General features: G+C 32.7%; 3 protein-coding genes across 3 annotated transcripts in view; 1 reads left to right on the top strand and 2 right to left on the bottom strand.

The window, feature by feature from the left end:
• LOC125829951 (G-type lectin S-receptor-like serine/threonine-protein kinase At4g27290) overlaps nucleotides 1–17,082 on the top strand; it is a 320,066-nt gene that overhangs the window by 222,603 nt on the left and 80,381 nt on the right. The window lies entirely within an intron of this gene.
• On the bottom strand, nucleotides 757–2,511 carry LOC125829975 (uncharacterized). The gene is made up of 3 exons (XM_049509207.1): nucleotides 2,063–2,511; nucleotides 1,794–1,914; nucleotides 757–1,194 (listed from the first exon to the last, which is right to left on the bottom strand). Exons 1-3 carry the CDS (start codon nucleotides 2,489–2,491, stop codon nucleotides 761–763), a joined length of 984 nt encoding a protein of 327 aa, XP_049365164.1. The 5' UTR covers nucleotides 2,492–2,511; the 3' UTR covers nucleotides 757–760.
• Nucleotides 7,438–14,830, bottom strand: LOC125829946 (kinesin-like protein KIN-7N). The gene is made up of 18 exons (XM_049509158.1): nucleotides 14,577–14,830; nucleotides 14,398–14,487; nucleotides 13,532–13,650; nucleotides 13,244–13,357; nucleotides 13,080–13,161; nucleotides 12,879–12,946; nucleotides 12,700–12,756; nucleotides 12,098–12,240; nucleotides 11,918–12,020; nucleotides 11,753–11,833; nucleotides 11,121–11,189; nucleotides 10,983–11,042; nucleotides 10,732–10,884; nucleotides 9,538–9,798; nucleotides 9,049–9,135; nucleotides 8,607–8,765; nucleotides 8,263–8,517; nucleotides 7,438–8,029 (listed from the first exon to the last, which is right to left on the bottom strand). Exons 1-18 carry the CDS (start codon nucleotides 14,722–14,724, stop codon nucleotides 7,592–7,594), a joined length of 2,487 nt encoding a protein of 828 aa, XP_049365115.1. The 5' UTR covers nucleotides 14,725–14,830; the 3' UTR covers nucleotides 7,438–7,591.

Raw genomic sequence — 17,082 nt, 5'->3', positions numbered from 1 at the left:
CCGATTTTTAAGCCTCTTCATAGTTATTTCAACCTACCGGATGTTACATTTTTTTTGAAGAATTTGACCAAACGTAACTTTTGTCTCATTGATATGAGAGGTCAATTAGTGATCATATTTGACTTAAATTTAAATTGATACTTTAATTTGGCAGTTCAAACATCGTAATCAACCATTATCCCCAATTTTAGCTCTTTCCAAAACTTACTCCCAAAGGATGACTTTTAAAGAATTGCTCAAATTCAGTTTAATTTCACATTTTTGCATATATAGGTTAGTTTGTGTATATTGACAATTTTAAATTTTTTTATCAGCCGAACTAATTTGAGATTTGCGTCAAGTAAGTTCACTAAGAATGGTCAAGGTTTCATATCAACAAGTTTTTAACTTTCACTTGGACGATACTTTTCTAGCAAATGTTATATACTCATAACTCATAAGTCTTGTTTATCAATTATTTAAGTTATCGACTAGTCCAAATATGCGTTGCGTAAGGCCTATTAAGGAGTAAATGCTCCATAACAAAATAAAATTCATATCCAGGACTCGAATTTGAGATAAGAAACACTTAATAATTGGCAATGATGAAGTCATTGGATTTTACTAGTTAGGAATAATATATATTCTAGAGTTGGTAAATAGCATGAGTTGTTAAACCTTTCCAACAGCTTGCACAATAGCAACTACTAACAAAAAATAGACAAAGACACTTATTATAAAAACTTGTAGTATGATTTTAACTTCATTTTTTCTACTAAATTCATCTTAAAGAAGAATAATTTAACATATCTAATACAATCTCATTACTAATATCAACAAAAATTAAATCACCAACCACCTTACCTATTTCCCTTTTCTCCTCAACTCCACTTGACTCTTCAAAAGAACTCAACACATTAGAAATGGGAATTAATTGTTTGATATTAGTTTCATTTATGGATTCTTGGCTCCATAACCAAATATTTTGTAATAGACTCTCCCATAGTTGCTCAGCTCCTAAAATTCTTTGAAATTCTTCTTCTTTCCCTTTTTGATTTTCCACCACTTCTTTAACACAATCAAAAAGGAGTTGTCTTGATTCTTGTATTGCTTTCTTGTTCTTAATGTACTGAGACTCGTGGCTTGTTTCTTCTGAATTTGAAACTGATTGACTTGGAAATTCCTCTTGTTTCTTTGCCTTGACACATTCTTGTTCTGTTATTTTTTTTTTTTCATATAAGTTTAGGTCAAAGTTGTTGTAAAATGTAAATGCACACAGTATTATAGTCTATATGCAAGTCTTATTACTATCTTTATGAGGTAGAGACTGTTTTCAAAAGATACTCGACTCAAGCAAATTAAGACAATAATAAAAATGAAAATGATAGTGGAGAGAAACATGACCTAATAGCAAAGTAGAGCGGAACATATATGCAAGAAACTGTAAATATCTTATTTATTTTATCATAGATTATGAGAATTTATCTTAAATATATCTATTTTTCTACATGTCAAGATCTGTGTATATTGTACTCTTTCCAAAACTCAGGGCTAATTTGAGTATGTTGTTGTAAATCTGTTTAATCATGAAATTTGAATCTTCAAATATTTTCAAGTTCCTAGAAACTGGTCTGACATATATCAGTTTTTGGATTTTTGAAACTTTCACTTACGAAACTTCAAATCTTTTCATGTAAAATGCATATCCAAACACGACTTCAAATTTCAAAAAATCACAACATCAATCATTAAAAATTCAAATTACCAACTTCAAAATCTATAATTTAACGAGAGTTGAAAGTAGTACTACTTACTTTTAACATGTGGAGAATCATCATCATCAGAAGATTCAGTTTCTTCTAGAACTGACACAGGACTGAGTTGCTTACTTTCTTCAAGAAATTCCAACCTTAACTTTCTTCTCTCTTCAAAAACCTGTTACCTTATCAACAACCAATCTGAATTCAATCACACTAAAGTCACAAAACTATTTTTTATTATGTCAGTCGCTAGTAAAGTTGTATAACTATTTTTTTCCGACGAATTTCACCTATATTAAATGTCATAAAAACAGAGTTTTTACCTGTTTTTCATGTAGAAAGTTGTCATATGCATCACTAGAATCATAACAAGAATTGAACACAGTCCTACTACTTGTTGAAGAAATTTTCTCATCATTTGCAATAACATTACTATTTTTGCTTGTAGAATTGTTGTGTTCTTGATCATTTGCCAAATTCTTGATTTTTTTATTATGGCTAAATGTAACAAGTTTATTAAACACAGATTTCACAATCTTTGAACAATTAAGAATCTGTTTCCTTCTCTTCTTTGCACCACAGCTAGCTGATCTCTTCAAGAACAAATAAGTACTAGAATTTGTAGAACAACATCGAAAATCGCGATCCGAAATAAGATGTTTGTTTTTCAATTGACCTCTTTCAAGAAGATAGATTTGTAAGGTAAATGGTTCTTGTTGTTCTTGAAGGAATTGTCCAAGTTGTTTTGACATATTTTTTTGAAGTAAGCTAAGCTAAAGCTATGTTGGTAGTAATAAATTTTGAAATGACTAAATGAGAATGGGTAGAAAAGGCAAAAGGATATGGAATTTTGGGCATTAATTGGGAGAGATAATCAATATATAGGCATCTATGTCTATATTATACAAAGTGTTTGTTTGGATCAGAATAGTGCTGCAAATTTAAATTTAAAGGGATGGGGGAATTGGAGAAAAGACAAAAAAATTATTCACTTTTTGTGCAAGAATTGGATTTTTTCAAATATTTTTTACCTAACCTTTTTTGTGACCATGCATCTAGAGTCAATATCTAGAGTCAATGAGTGAGCTAGCTAGCTAGCTATTTTAATAGTTAAAGCTACCAAGCCTTGAGAAGGTGGGTGGCTTCTAGTGGTCCCACCTCATGGAAAAAATAATTAAGTTATATATACGAACAATATAAATATTTTTATACGGTTAATGTAGTTTAACTTGTGTTGATAGACATTCTCAATATTAATGTCTTGAAGATGATTTACCATTAGTGAGAATTTCTTGAGCCTCCAACCCTTTTTAGCATGAGATTTTGAGTCTCGCGTGTATACTATTTACCATCAAGGCAGGGGCAGAGTTATAGTGATGTCAGACTTATCATCAAGGCAGGAACAAAACTATAGTTGTGTAAGGATGGTCACCAAAATATTCTTTATCGAAAAATTATATTGTTTATACAAGTGAAATTTTACTTTATATTGATATATATAGGATTTAGAACACCCTTTGAAACAATAGAGATCGGTAGCTTAGTGTGCACATATTGATATGGTACCTAGGTTCGATTCCTTGCCTTCGCATTACACACGAGAGAACAACAACTCAGTAGCAAGGTTGCAATTCAACAAATTGAAGGTCACTCAAGTTCGATTCCACATGTTCACATTTTTGAACATCATTCGTGAAATTTTTAAATACGTTATTAAATCAAGATATCTTAAAAGCAGGTCCTATTTTATGTATGATGTCTATCTAGGATAATGTATGAAATATATAACAAAGATGAACTTGTTGATCTTTATGTCATATAGGTCTGAGTTGGACAATCAAATTTAATTTTTGTTTCACTCAAGAGGTGAACATGATCTCAATAGTTACGATTTCTATTAGGTGACTTATTAATGCTTATTGCAAAAAATTGCTTGTAATTGACTTATAACTGATCTGATCATGAATATATTCTTTTAAATTGAACTTAAATTAATGGGGAAAAAAACAAGGATTAGATTTGTATAGAATGTGGTCCTGATAGATTTTGTTGTTTTGTTCAAGCTAATTAAGAGCAACCTAGCTAAAAGAAGCAACAAAGGAACAAAAAAAGAAAATAGAAGACTTGCTGCATGGCAACTTCAATTTGGTAACACTTGTATGGTTACTGATTTGTCTAAGCAATAAATTAGCATAAAATTACGCATTTTGTCCTTTAAATAAGTTACTCTTAACTTTTAATTTTTATTCTTCAAATGGATTTATTTGTTATTTTTTACCTTTTAGCATTCGAACTTATGCATTATGACTAGCTAGTGAAGCATATGCTTCTTAGAAACTGAAGTCATGCTAAGGCATAGTTTATAAGGTATTACGATACGAAAATATAAACTTATGTCTAATAAAAAAATTATTCGTTACGAGGGACATAATTAAATGACAAACACAAAATATGACAAAAGTGCAATGGCCCAAAAATTAAGGGGCCGTTTTTTTTTTTACCCTCCCTAGGAGCTCCCACCCCTTTTGCTCCCTTGGTGACTCGAACTTGCAACCTTCGAGTTGGAAGTGAGGGGTGCTTATCATCCGAGAAACTCCCTCTCGTCATTAAGGGGCCGTTTGGTTTGGGTTGTGGAAATAATATTTCCCACATAAATTTCTGCATTATTATTTTAAAATCATAATTTTATAATAATTTTTAAAACAACAATCAAACATCCCCTATTACCTATATTTACTAATTTGTACATAACTTTCTTCTAACCCAAAAAGAAAAATAAATATTTGCACAATATAATATAATATTAAATTCATTCATAAGTCATAATCAACAAATAAAAATTGGGCTTGGGATTGAGCAAGTAGGGGGGAGATAATTTGTCTTTCCTATCCTATATGCATGTGCATCATCCTCAAACTTCTTTTTCATGTCCCCTTATCTTTTCCTCCCTAGCTAACTTCTTTAATTAATTTTGACAACAAATTTGGTGGGAAAGTATTTATATGAGCTTATTATATTATTTATTTTTGGAAAGCCACATGGTAACATAACACTGAAACCTACTTCCTTTCAACATTTTAAATAATTCATTTCACTTGTGTAATGTTGCAATGGTAAAATCTTAGATAAGTTTGTGAATTGAATTTTTGTGTAATGTCTCGTACTTCTACGACAATAACATATCCAGTAAAATTCTACTAAGTGCAGTCTAAAAAGGATCAAGTATATGCAGATCTTATCACGACCTTGTGGAGGTAGAGAAACTGTCTTCAAAAGGCCCTCGGCTCAAGTACATCAAACCCAAGTTTTAAAAGAAAAAAATAATGAAGAAAAAATCACAATTAACCCAATACATCTCCCTTATCACAATACGATATTAATTTTTTGTCCATAAAAATTAAGTCATGTCACGGCCGTATAAGACCCCTTTTAAAGTATCTTTTCAAATCCACACGTCTGCTTAAAAAATTGGCATTCAAAAATAGTTGTTGGAGTATATATATAAATTATAGCATTTCGTTCCTTTATCGTTTTTTTTGTAATATATTAAAGACATGATTAATCAGTAGTGAAGATTAATATGTTAAGAATTATATAATTCTACGTGTGGAAAAAGAAATGAAAGAATAAATACGATGTATAAACATTGTGTGTCAGCTACCATTTGATTATATTGCACCAACAAACATTAATTGTAGTGTGTAGATTTTTGGAGCATATTTTTCCTTAATAATTGTTGAGACAAGGCGCTGTTTGTTTTCATTATTAATAAATTACATTTCTTTTTAAGTCCGAATACGAGGAATTCTCCCAAAATCTTCTATTTTTATTTTTTGTCTCATATTAATACACAAATTAATATATTAATTAAATCACCAATACCTTCCCTTTCTTCCTTTATTGAATAGCATGAAATAAGTTTGTGTGTGTGTGTGTGTGGGGGGGGGGGGGGGGGGGGGTTGCATTGATCAAATGTCACCAAACACATCTGTTTTGCAGAAGAAATTAAATATTTGGATTCGGTTCGAAAAGTCTAATTTGAAGATAAAATGCTCTCTGTCATAGGTTATCTCATACTTAGAGTTTGACCCGAGACCTCTAGCGATTTTTGGAACTTATTTTGGGTAGACTAATTCAGATTCGCTCGTGAAGTCTAACTTTGAGGTTAAATATTTTCTACAAAAGATGAGTTATAGCGAAGACTCAAAATCTGACATCTTTAATTAAAAATAACGGAATATGCATTTGCCACGTACCGGGTGATTATCGCTCGTTTTTTTTAATCTTCCTGGAAGCTATACTCCTTAAATTAAAGCTCTTTTCAATAAGGACAGTCTTTTATTAGGACGTTTAAGAGAGTGACACTGGGAAATAATGACCAGCATAAAATATCTAATTGTGGGACTTTTTCTTTTCCATTTCATTAATATTTGACGAGGACACCTAATCTTTACTTTCTGGTGAAATTGTAATAAACTTCAAAAAATGATTATAAATATAATTGAGGTCCAATATTGAACATGAGGTTATACAACAGACACGTATTGCATCAATCTTCATTCGCTTTCAAGAACAAGATGCCTACCTATCGAGGCAGAGTCAGAATTTAAAAAATTTAAGTTGTGAATTTATCACGAACCCAAAACTCTGCCTTAGTTATTAGGTTTACAATTATATGTTTATACATATTTAATCAATTTTCTGATACTAATACCAAGTCTAAGTACAAGTTTATTGAATTCATCCTATTCCTATCTCTGCCCCGTACCCACATGAAAAAAGAAAACTAAATGCAAAACGAAAAGGTACAAATATACTGAAGTCTTCAATGATTTACTCATAGTAAACTCGTGACTTTGCGGGAAAAAAAAATTCAAAAATTTAAATTATAAGATGCAGAATAGCAATTTAAACTATTATGCTCTTGTGACAAAGTATTTGCAAACTCAACATATATGTATATTTTTTTTAAAAGAAAAATCAAATATATTACACTGCCCCAGGGATGGAGCCATGGGGTCCCAAACACAAATACAATTGTACTTGTTACTGTTCATATAGTACAAAAGCAAATATAACTTTTTGGTATGGAATATAAATTGACTAATAAATTCACTGCTAAAAATCTCAAAGGCCGAAATAAGTTTAAATCTTGGATCCGTCTTTGGCGTAGCAAGTAAAAAGTTACTGGCTAGAAATCAAACATTCTCTGAACAGATAGAAAGAATCCATAGCTTATTAATTAACCTTCAACAGCTTGTTGCAGTAAAAGAGCAGGCAGAGTTATGGGCACACAGTAGATGATTTGCTAATGACTTAACAATGGAAGACCATACTGTTCATGTGCACTTATTTCAAACTTCAAACATGAAAAGACAAACAGATATCAAATCTGCAGGTACTAAGTATCTTTCATTTCTGCTCAGGACAAAACTAGTACCTTATCAATTATTTGTCTCAGTAAACATCATGCACTAAAACACGTTGCACAGAGTTGGGACAATGAGTACCGTTATAGTCCTATTTCCCAAGTATGGTCATCTGACAAGTGCTCTGTATATGTATACATCACAAATTTGTGTCTTTATTGGATGAAGTTTCATTTGAAAATTCTAAAAGAGAACATAAGGACATTACAAGAGTGGTTTTCAAGTGAGGAGGTTCGAAGGTTAATGTAGGTACACAACGGTGTAAACTCGTATTAACAAGAGGAATTAAAAGTTATACAGATAGATTATTCAATTTATAATGTGGTCTGGAACAGTTTTAAGTTATCGTTTGAATACATAATAAGAAGCAAGAATAAAGACAGCACTAGCAAATTGTGCATGAGTTTGGGAGAATTTCAACTCTTAGAATCCAGGAGATCTGGATATTGAAATCGGCTTCTGTGCCTTAAAACTGTCAATCACAGAATCGAAGTCACTACGAAGGGAGACAAGGGAGCTCTGTCGAAATGCAAAAGCAGCAGTAAACTGTTTAATCTCTTCTTCGAGGTGTTTCCTCCTCTTAACTTCGGCATTCAAAGTGTCCAATACCTTTTCGTTTTGGTTAGTAAACAGTTCGAGCTTCTCGCTTGAAGAGGAAACATTTTGCACCAACACATCCCTCTCTTCTTTCAAGAGATGAAACTCCCTTTCTAAGCTATTATATCTATCCCTGGAAGTGGCAAGAAGCTGATTATTGAGGTCCAACTCCTTTTCCAAGTTCTGGTATTTTTCCTGGATAGTTTTGATATCTTCATCCAGTTTCTTCTTCCAACAAGCAATTTCTCCACCCAGAGTGCAGTCCTTGATCATATTAAAAACATACACTTAAGAGAAAAGGAGGAAAAGTGTCTATAACTATCAAGACGTTTAAGCTAAGACATGACTCCCCTTTTGGTTTAACTACTGATGATCATGGACCTCACAACTTAAATTATAATGAGCCTTGAACTTAGCAGATAATATCCCATTGTCAGAATCGAAAAGCATGTAAAAATTAACAAGTGACACCTTGAGAACTGTGACTGGGCAGCTACCTTATATTGGGAGCCGAGTGATGGATTACTTGAGATTTCATCATCTGATAGTACAAGTGATGAAATTGTTCTATTCAACTTATCATAAACCTTGACATGTTGCACTTCAATTGAAGAATTATTTCCAGTAGAGGACTTATCACTGTCCATAGCTTCTGAGAAGTGAGATTCCAGAGTTGAAAAAAGACAAGTACCAATCTCATTTGTTGTAGAGAGCAATTTGGCCATTCCAGATTTGTCCGTAGCTACAAAGTTCTGTTCAAAGGACAAGAGGAGGCAGCTATTACAAAGCGAACTTCACCAGCCACAGTAATTAGCCAACTTACACTATAGGTAGGCATTACCTGTATGACTGAAAAGACGTCCTTGTATAAATCTTTACAAGTTGTCACAGACTCGCACAATCTTTGAGGGATCTCACGGATCAAAAGTGCCTCTTGCTGGAGTTCAGATACCTCACTCATTAGCTGTTTATTTAGTGATACTTGTTCTGTATGGTGCCTCTGAAAAATAAAGATTTAAAAGAAAAGCTGGGAACTTAGTGCAGCATAAAACAAAAGAACATAGTTTATCATGTGTCTCCTCAAATGACTGGTTTTGTACTTTATTATGTGATGTCACTCAAAATTTAGTCTCTTGAAAAGAACTTGGACCAGGAAGGATTAATGTATTGAACATCTCAATCAGGAAAACCATCTCAAACAGTTGAATGCTAAAACAGGTGGTCAGTAACCGGTTAACTAACAAGCATTAAGTAACAATAAAATGATCTCAATAGATACTTACCCTAAGTTCATCTCTTTCCTCTGAAACAAGTTCCAACTGTCTTCTGAGATTCTGTACCTCTTGCTTATAATTCTCTGTTGACAAATCCTGGTAGAAATTCGGATAAGTCTTACAAACAACTATGCATGTAAGAACTTTGTTTATCAAGAATAAAGATTTGTTAAATAATTGTAGGACAATTGAAACTGCAAATCATAATATCCAATACAGTTAATCCATGTTAACAATTTATAAGATGAATGCCCCATTCTCTACGTTAGATAAAGGGTGGGAACCTGCAGAAACTCGTGCTAATAACTATTTACCCATCAGATTGTGCATGTAACTTTCCCAGTGTAATTGAAATTAATATAAAGGAAGTTATCCTTCATTCTGTTGGAGAAGAGAGTAAATTTACTGGGTCACAACGGCATAACTACTAGAAGCAGCTGCAGGAACAGCTCTGGTAAAAAGTAAAATTGCAGCATATGTATGCAAAAGTAGACTCACATCATTTTCATCATAGAGTAAAGATGATTTAACTTTCACTGCAGGAGTCATGTGAAGTGAATCAAGATCAGCAACAAAGCCTTTATTCATTTTCATCCACATATCTTCATCTGCAAAATTGCTAAAGGCATCTGGCATAGGGCTGTATTCTGTCTGTTGAGACCGTTGCGATCTCTTAGCAACAAAGGCATTGGGAGCTGCCTTCAAACAAGGGGTACTAAAAGCATCTTCCTGGCAACTGTTACTATTACCGCTTTCCTCCTGGTTTTGGGAATAGAAATTGAATTCAGTACCATACACATAAAACAGAAATAATTGTCATTCAATGAGGGAAACCATTATCTACTTTTTGGCAGTAAATTCAAATAAGTTTATCAGCACGATGAAAGTACAAAGTGCCAGAATATGAGAAAATTTGAAGGTTTACTTTCTCACATAAAAACTAAGGAGACATTACACACAAAAGCTAGCTAAAATCCATATGCCAATAGAAATGGAACAAAAAAGCTAAATTTATGCTAAAATCCTATATGGCAATAGAAATGGAACAAAAAAATGCTAAATTTATCCAAATGTGTGGCTCTCATATGCTTCCTTTGTCCAAACATCATGGCGACATATATCTCTTCTGTACAAACCATATTTTTGAACATCGAAGTTCATGACATAAAAGAGATTGAAAGGACATGAAGAATGGAGATAATAAATGCTAAAACCACAGTAGTTTCAATGTGAAAGGAGATGGCACTGATAAAAACTGTACGATATCACTCACATGCATGGGATGCCTAACAACATAGACACAAACCGGAAAACACTATACTTTAAGGGCTCGTTTGCTACGAGGGATAAGGGATAACTAATCCGGGGATTAATTTTAGGATGAGTTTATCCATGTTTGGTTGGGATAAAATCGCAAGATAAGTTATCCCGTGATTGAAGTGTTATTTCTATACAACATTGAGGGTGGGATGACAATCCTGGGATAATTAATCTCGGGATAATTTGTTCCCAACCAAACGAGCCCTAAGAGATGAAAAAGAGACAGGAATTTAGGGACATGAAATCCAAGCAATCCCATTGTGTCCTAAGTAGAGTGTCACCTGAAATTCTAAAAAAGAGCTGAGGTCGGGACAATTCAAAGAGACAAGATAGTCTAAGGAAGTCCACAACAGCTGAATTCAAATATTTTACCTGTGTAGCATGCCCATTAGAGCCTGAGACAGATGTAACATTACTGAGATTATGGATGTTTTTCTGTTGTTCAATGATGCATTGCTCTCGCTCTTTCTGTGATCTTCTCTCCTCCTCCAATTCCATGGCAAGCTTCTCTCGCTCTAATTCGTACTGATGAATGAAGAATAAGCAGTCATGATCTATGTCAATGCAAGATAAGATCAATCTTCTACTCTTAACAAAAACCAAAAAATAGTAATAATAATTACCGTCAGTAAGTCATTTCTGAGTTTCAGTATCTCTTGCTCAAGCACCTCGGAATGTGATCCCTATGTAAGAGGTTTCATCCCATATAAGAAATTTCTAAGCAACTTATGAATATGAATCCTGAGAGTCAAGACAATCACCTGAAGTTTCATGCGTAGTTCCTCTATTTCCCTTTTTTGCCGCTTTAATAAGGCTGCATCATTTAGTATCTACAAAGAAGTTGAACTACAATAAGCTCTGCCTTAAACGTCAAAGAAAGAAGCTAGTAAATAATAAGAAGTTCCATTGGGAAGAAAATCTGCAACAAAGGATTCTACAAGGATGAAACTTATGATTTGTAAGATAATGAAAATTAAGAATGCTCTGTACTGCTTGTACTTTTAACTCACCTCCCTTTAGATTTAGATATTGGTGCTTGAATAGATGTTTTAGACTACACTATATATAGTATCAATATACCAGAACAAAAATTAACTCTTGCAGCATTTAGGAACTTTCAGAAAAACGAATCCTATTGGCAGAGGTTTGTTAACCCTTGGCTCTGACAGAAAAAGAATGTAGTGCCTAATGCTGAAATTGCATTGGAGTGTGATTTGAAATATTTGAATGCAAGGCGTAGTGTCTTAGCAACTAAAGTTAAACTAACCTTGTCATAGTAACAGGAACACTTCTATTCACAGGAAAATACGTGACCATTTAATCTCATTAAGTGTTCTCTAGATTGGATCACGAAGTAGTAATTACATAAAAAGAATAGTAAATGGAGGCAGACCTCATTCACTTGAACACAGTTGGTGATCCGTTTAGCTCTGCTAGCAAATTGGAGTGTTCCCTTTGACTCCTCAATGTGAACCTAGACATATGTATTGAACTCTTTAAACTGATGTCCAATTGATTCTTTCTGCTGTCACAACATGGGTAATAATAACTAGGTTACCTCTTCTGGTGCTACTGTGCAAATTATAGAAGTTTTAGCATTGCCACCCAAAGCAGGTTGAAGAATGCGAGTGAGTTTACTGTCGCGGTAAGGAATGTGTCCCCTGCTCAAGTACATAATCAGTCACACATATGTTCTGTGCATGAACATACATTCAACAGGGTTTTCAAAAACAACTACCTTTGCTTTCCACCTTCACTTAGTTTATTGATAACATTACCAAGGATCATTAGACTCTTGTTAATGTGCTTTCCTTCCTTCAAACGAACTCCCCCAGCTCCAGTTTTGGCAATCCGTTCAGACCCAGCTAAATCTACTAAATTCTAGTTTCAGAGAGGTAAATGTTGACAAATTAGGCAATTAGATGAAGTAAACACTATAAATGAAGGTAAAGGACTAGAAACATGTAGGACCAGAAAGCTGAAAATGATAAGAATGTTTTGGATTCGGGATTCATGCCCTCCAACCGAATGGTTTCTTAATTAACTACAACAAATCAAAACCAAATGATATGCATTTACTTCTTTAGTTGCACATAAAAGAACATAAATCAGATGATTCAAAAGAACTAGACATTCAAAGTGACTTATAAAAGATACTTCTACAATAAATACAAACTTTAAGAATTTTCGAGATTCTTTGAGAGATCTATTACTCCTTAAAGATTTCATTTTTTAAAGACTTCTTGTAATCAATTCTAAGAATTTTATAATAAACCCCCCCTAGAAATTAATATGCAATGATAAGTAGCTTCCAGAGAACTTGAAGAAATGAATACCAACCAAAACAGAGACACGAACAGCTTCATCAGGATTATGCTTTCCTTTGCTTTCAATTACCTGATTTAACAGAAAAACAAAGGCAAAAGAATCACTCAATATTCTCATATAATAATTGGAGTCAATATACATTAGCATTCAGTGGAAACACAACCAATTTACAGTTGACTCAAGATTATTACCATCCTGAAGATGGTGTGAGATCTACTGCTTCTAACATTCATGTTAGTTTCACCAAAATGCCTGTTAACTGCAAAATTTATTGCCACGTGTATTGAATTGGTAATACGGATAAAAAAGTAACTAAAATAATTATAATAATCAATAAAAATGTAAACTGGTTCTGCAGAGAAGACAATGTATTATTGTTCATGATGTCAAACCTTCTCCTTTCTGAATGAGCTCAAGTACTTGTTCAGCATCATTCACAATTTCCTCCCTCAGCCCTGCAACAAAAACTCCACGCTGGAAGAAAAAGTATATCAAGTTCTCTTTGACATCAAAATAGACTTGTAAAAAAGTATATGATGTACTGCCCATAACTTACATCCAAACTTTCATGAATCTGCAGTTTCTGGTTCTCTACAGCAAACAGATCATTTATGTCTTCATTGTAGATTTCCATATAAGAGACTCGAATCAGAAACTCCCTATTAGTCGTCTGAAAAACAAGAAGTAAAGTAAGTTGAAAAAGAAGAAGAAGAAGAAGAAGAAGGAAGCTTTATTTGCAAATGCCAGTAAGAACATACAAGTACAGAAAATGGAGAAAAAGAATGAAATTATTCTACTGATAACAGAAGTTATTGTAACAGTTAAAAAAAAAGTAAATAAATACCATCTCAATTTTCTGAAATATTTCATTGACTGCACGCTGGATGATTCCTGGATCATTCTGAGTACCATTCATAGTGAAAGTTTTTCCACTACTGGTCTGTCCATATGCAAAAGCAGTTCCTGAACATGATTTCAACTATAACATAAGTACCTTTTGAAGTTGAGGAAAGTGTAGCTCTAGAGATTTTTCACATGGAACTAATAACAAACACCATCTCTTCTCTAAACCAGAAAAGTTATTTCCCAAAACTAGGATTCAAATGACTACATAACAGATCAACTTGTTATAAGAATCCTTCACATAAACTCAAAGCAGCAAAACCAGTTCCAATGAATTTGTGAATTCTGCAAATGTTGATCAACAGATAATACATTAACTAAGTTCTTCTGTATCTTCCTACTGAAATTGCCAAATTTGTCTATGTGGAGTTAGATGTCGGTCCTCAGTCTTCCCAAAATACTCAAATTTAGTATGCTATTCCTTATAATCTCTGAAAATGTTATAAAAATCCTTGTTATTACGATCCTTAACATAAAGATCAAAGCAGCAAAACTGGTTCCAATGAATTTGTGAATTCGGCAAATGTTGATCAAACAGAAAAACACATTGATTAAGTTCTTCTGTGTCTTCCTACTGAAATTAACAAATTTATTTAGGCGGAGTTAGCTGTCAGTCCTCACTCATTCCAACAAGTTAAACTTGGGTACACTATTCCTTATAACCTCAGAGGACGTTACCTTTAAGCAAAATAGTTAAGTTAACTAAATGAAATGGTACTAAAATAGACGCAGCTACAAATACAATTGCCTCGAAAGCAAAAGCTGAAAGGAGCTCAGACATTAAACAAAACAACAGAATGAGCATACCATTGAAACCTTCAAGAGCAGCACGAATAACGTCCTTAGTAAGAAGGTCATAAACCCTAGCATTCGAACAATCCTGATCGAAGACATGATCTGCCAAAAAAATCAAATAAAACAGATTAAATCAACACTCAAAACACATATGTAAGCTAATCGAAGAGAGATAGTGAAATTTTGAATACCGAAAGTGTAGGATACGCCGGAAATTGGAGTTCCGAGAGACTTGTGAAGAGAAATCCGATTGTCTTCAACCTTCCAGAAGGTTCCATTTAAATTCTCTTCGTTACTTCTCGCAGGTCTCACTCTCACTGCTACGCTCACCTTCTCCATTTCTCTCACACACAAAAGCTGGATCTGATTGGGGATTACAAAATTTGACAACGGCTATGGGCTTTATGAGCGGGGTTTCATTTGAATCATTTCTAAGCGTTGTGCTTTGAATTAGTTTTTTCTTTCACAGAAATACCCTTGTTCCTGTCTAGTATTTACAAGTTAAATTTGATGGGCTGATGGTTTTGGCCTTTGGGCCATCAGGTGTTAGGGATGGCCCAATGGATCAATATTCAGAGCCCGATGAATATTACACGTTTTGCTCATCAAATGAGTTCGTTTTTATTTTTGTCCTTTTAACAATTGAACTTATGTCTATTGGGGTATAAACTAATGCTTAGTAGGGATAAGCAAGTATATAAATGTATATACCGCGAAAAATTGTTTGTTACGAGTAAATTAAAGACCCACATAAGATAGGGAGCAAAAGTGCAAATGACCCGTAATGAACACAATACGAACCAAATTACCAAATAGATTTTGCTTCATTTTCATTCTTTCTAGTCCTCCGAATTCTTATATTAAAGTTTAAAAGAGTGTACCAACCATGGCTATCAAACAAGGTAGAACATATGGTCAAAGTGGAACTCGAAAAAATAAATAAATCATGAATTCGAAATTGTGCTAGTGAAACTCCAGAAAATTTTCAAAATGGTGCTAGTGGATCTCTCCGTATAAATTAATCTCTATGACATTATATTGGAGTTCGAAAAAATAAAAAAATCAAACTTCATATAATTCTTAAAGTTTGAACTCCGAAATATTATGTTGCAGTATTAAAGTTTCACACGTAAAAGTTTGAAGTCTTAAGGGCATCTCCAACCCTACACTCTATTTTACGCTCCAAATATAAAGTTCTCTATTTTTTCAGACAACAACTCCAACCCAATTCTCTATTTTACTCTCTAAAAAAGAATATTGTTCTCTCTCTTCAATATTATATTATTATTTCTATTTCATTCTTATTTTCTTATTTCATAATATAAATCATTTATTTCTTTTAAAACTATGTTAAGGAATGATGCGTATCACCGTGAAACACTTATTGTGCTAACTAAAAGACTATATTTGTCTTTATCAAGAACATTGTGCCTCCAACTATTTCTCGAGAAAAACAAGTACGAAGACGAATCTGTTACATAATGTACATTGGTAGAAATATGTTTGAGTTTCTCTTAGAAATTAATATTTGAAATTAACTATTGAATTGTACATTTGTTGTTACATTGATTTGTTCATGAATGATTTAATTGTTAGTTGAATTTTTAATTTTTAGTTAAGAGAATGCCCATATATATAAAAAAAAAATTATTTATTTTTAAATAAAAGTTCAGTTTTTCGGTGCACCGAAGTTTTGAGACCCTTACACTAAACACCAAACCGAAGAACCAAACTTCCAAAAAAATAACACCGAACCGAAAAACCGAAGAACCGAATTAGTTCGGTTCGGTTTTCCGGTATTTATGCCCACCTCCACTATCACGTAGCACTTCCTTTCTCCAAAAACGTGACAGTCCTGCAGTAATTGCAAAACTCCGAATGCACGTTCAACATCTTTTCGACATGATTCTTGTTTCATCACGAATTAAATATTATATTATGTATTGTATTTTATTTTGTATTTAAATTATTATGTTATGTATTGTATTGTTATCTTGTATTTAAATTAAAATTTTCATCTTACCATTTTAATTTTGTGTATTCTTTATAATGAAAATTAATAATAAAATAAAATTTTATTATTGATGAAAATTAGAAAAAAATAAAAAATGCTATTAATTTGAAATTAAAGTAGTATATATAAAATAATATATTTTTTAAAATATTATATTAATTACATTTAAAAAGAATTATGAATATTAGATATTTAATTAATGAAATTATATGTAAAATAATATGTTAATTAGAAAGTAATGAAAATAATAATAAAATATTAAAAAAGTGAAATAGAGAGTGTGAATAGTAGTTCTCCAAATTTGGAGAACTACTATTCAACTCTCTAAATTTGAAGAATAGAGAGTAATTTGGAGTGGGCTGGAGTGCCCATTCTCTATTTTACTCTCCAAATATAGAGAATAGAGAGTAAAATAGTGATGGATCGGAGATGGTCTTAAGAAAATGTATTAGAGTCTTCTGTATCTACCAAATTTTTTTTTTTTCCTTTTTGGGTCCATGTAGGGTTCATAAAGTTATTAGAACCTTAATACTAGAGTAGGGTTCTCTTGCTTTTTCAAAGAAAATAAATAATCTTAGCATAAAGTTATGTATAATTAATACAATGTGTGGTTGCTCTTGCTCTCTCTGCATTATGAATACAACATTTGATTCATCATTTTGATTTTTCCATTTATAACTTGA

Source organism: Solanum verrucosum, unplaced genomic scaffold (genome assembly GCF_900185275.1).
Source record: "Solanum verrucosum unplaced genomic scaffold, falcon-dt-bn FXZP01000282.1, whole genome shotgun sequence".
Taxonomy (NCBI): domain Eukaryota; kingdom Viridiplantae; phylum Streptophyta; class Magnoliopsida; order Solanales; family Solanaceae; genus Solanum; species Solanum verrucosum.
This window is presented reverse-complemented; position numbering and strand designations above follow the sequence as displayed.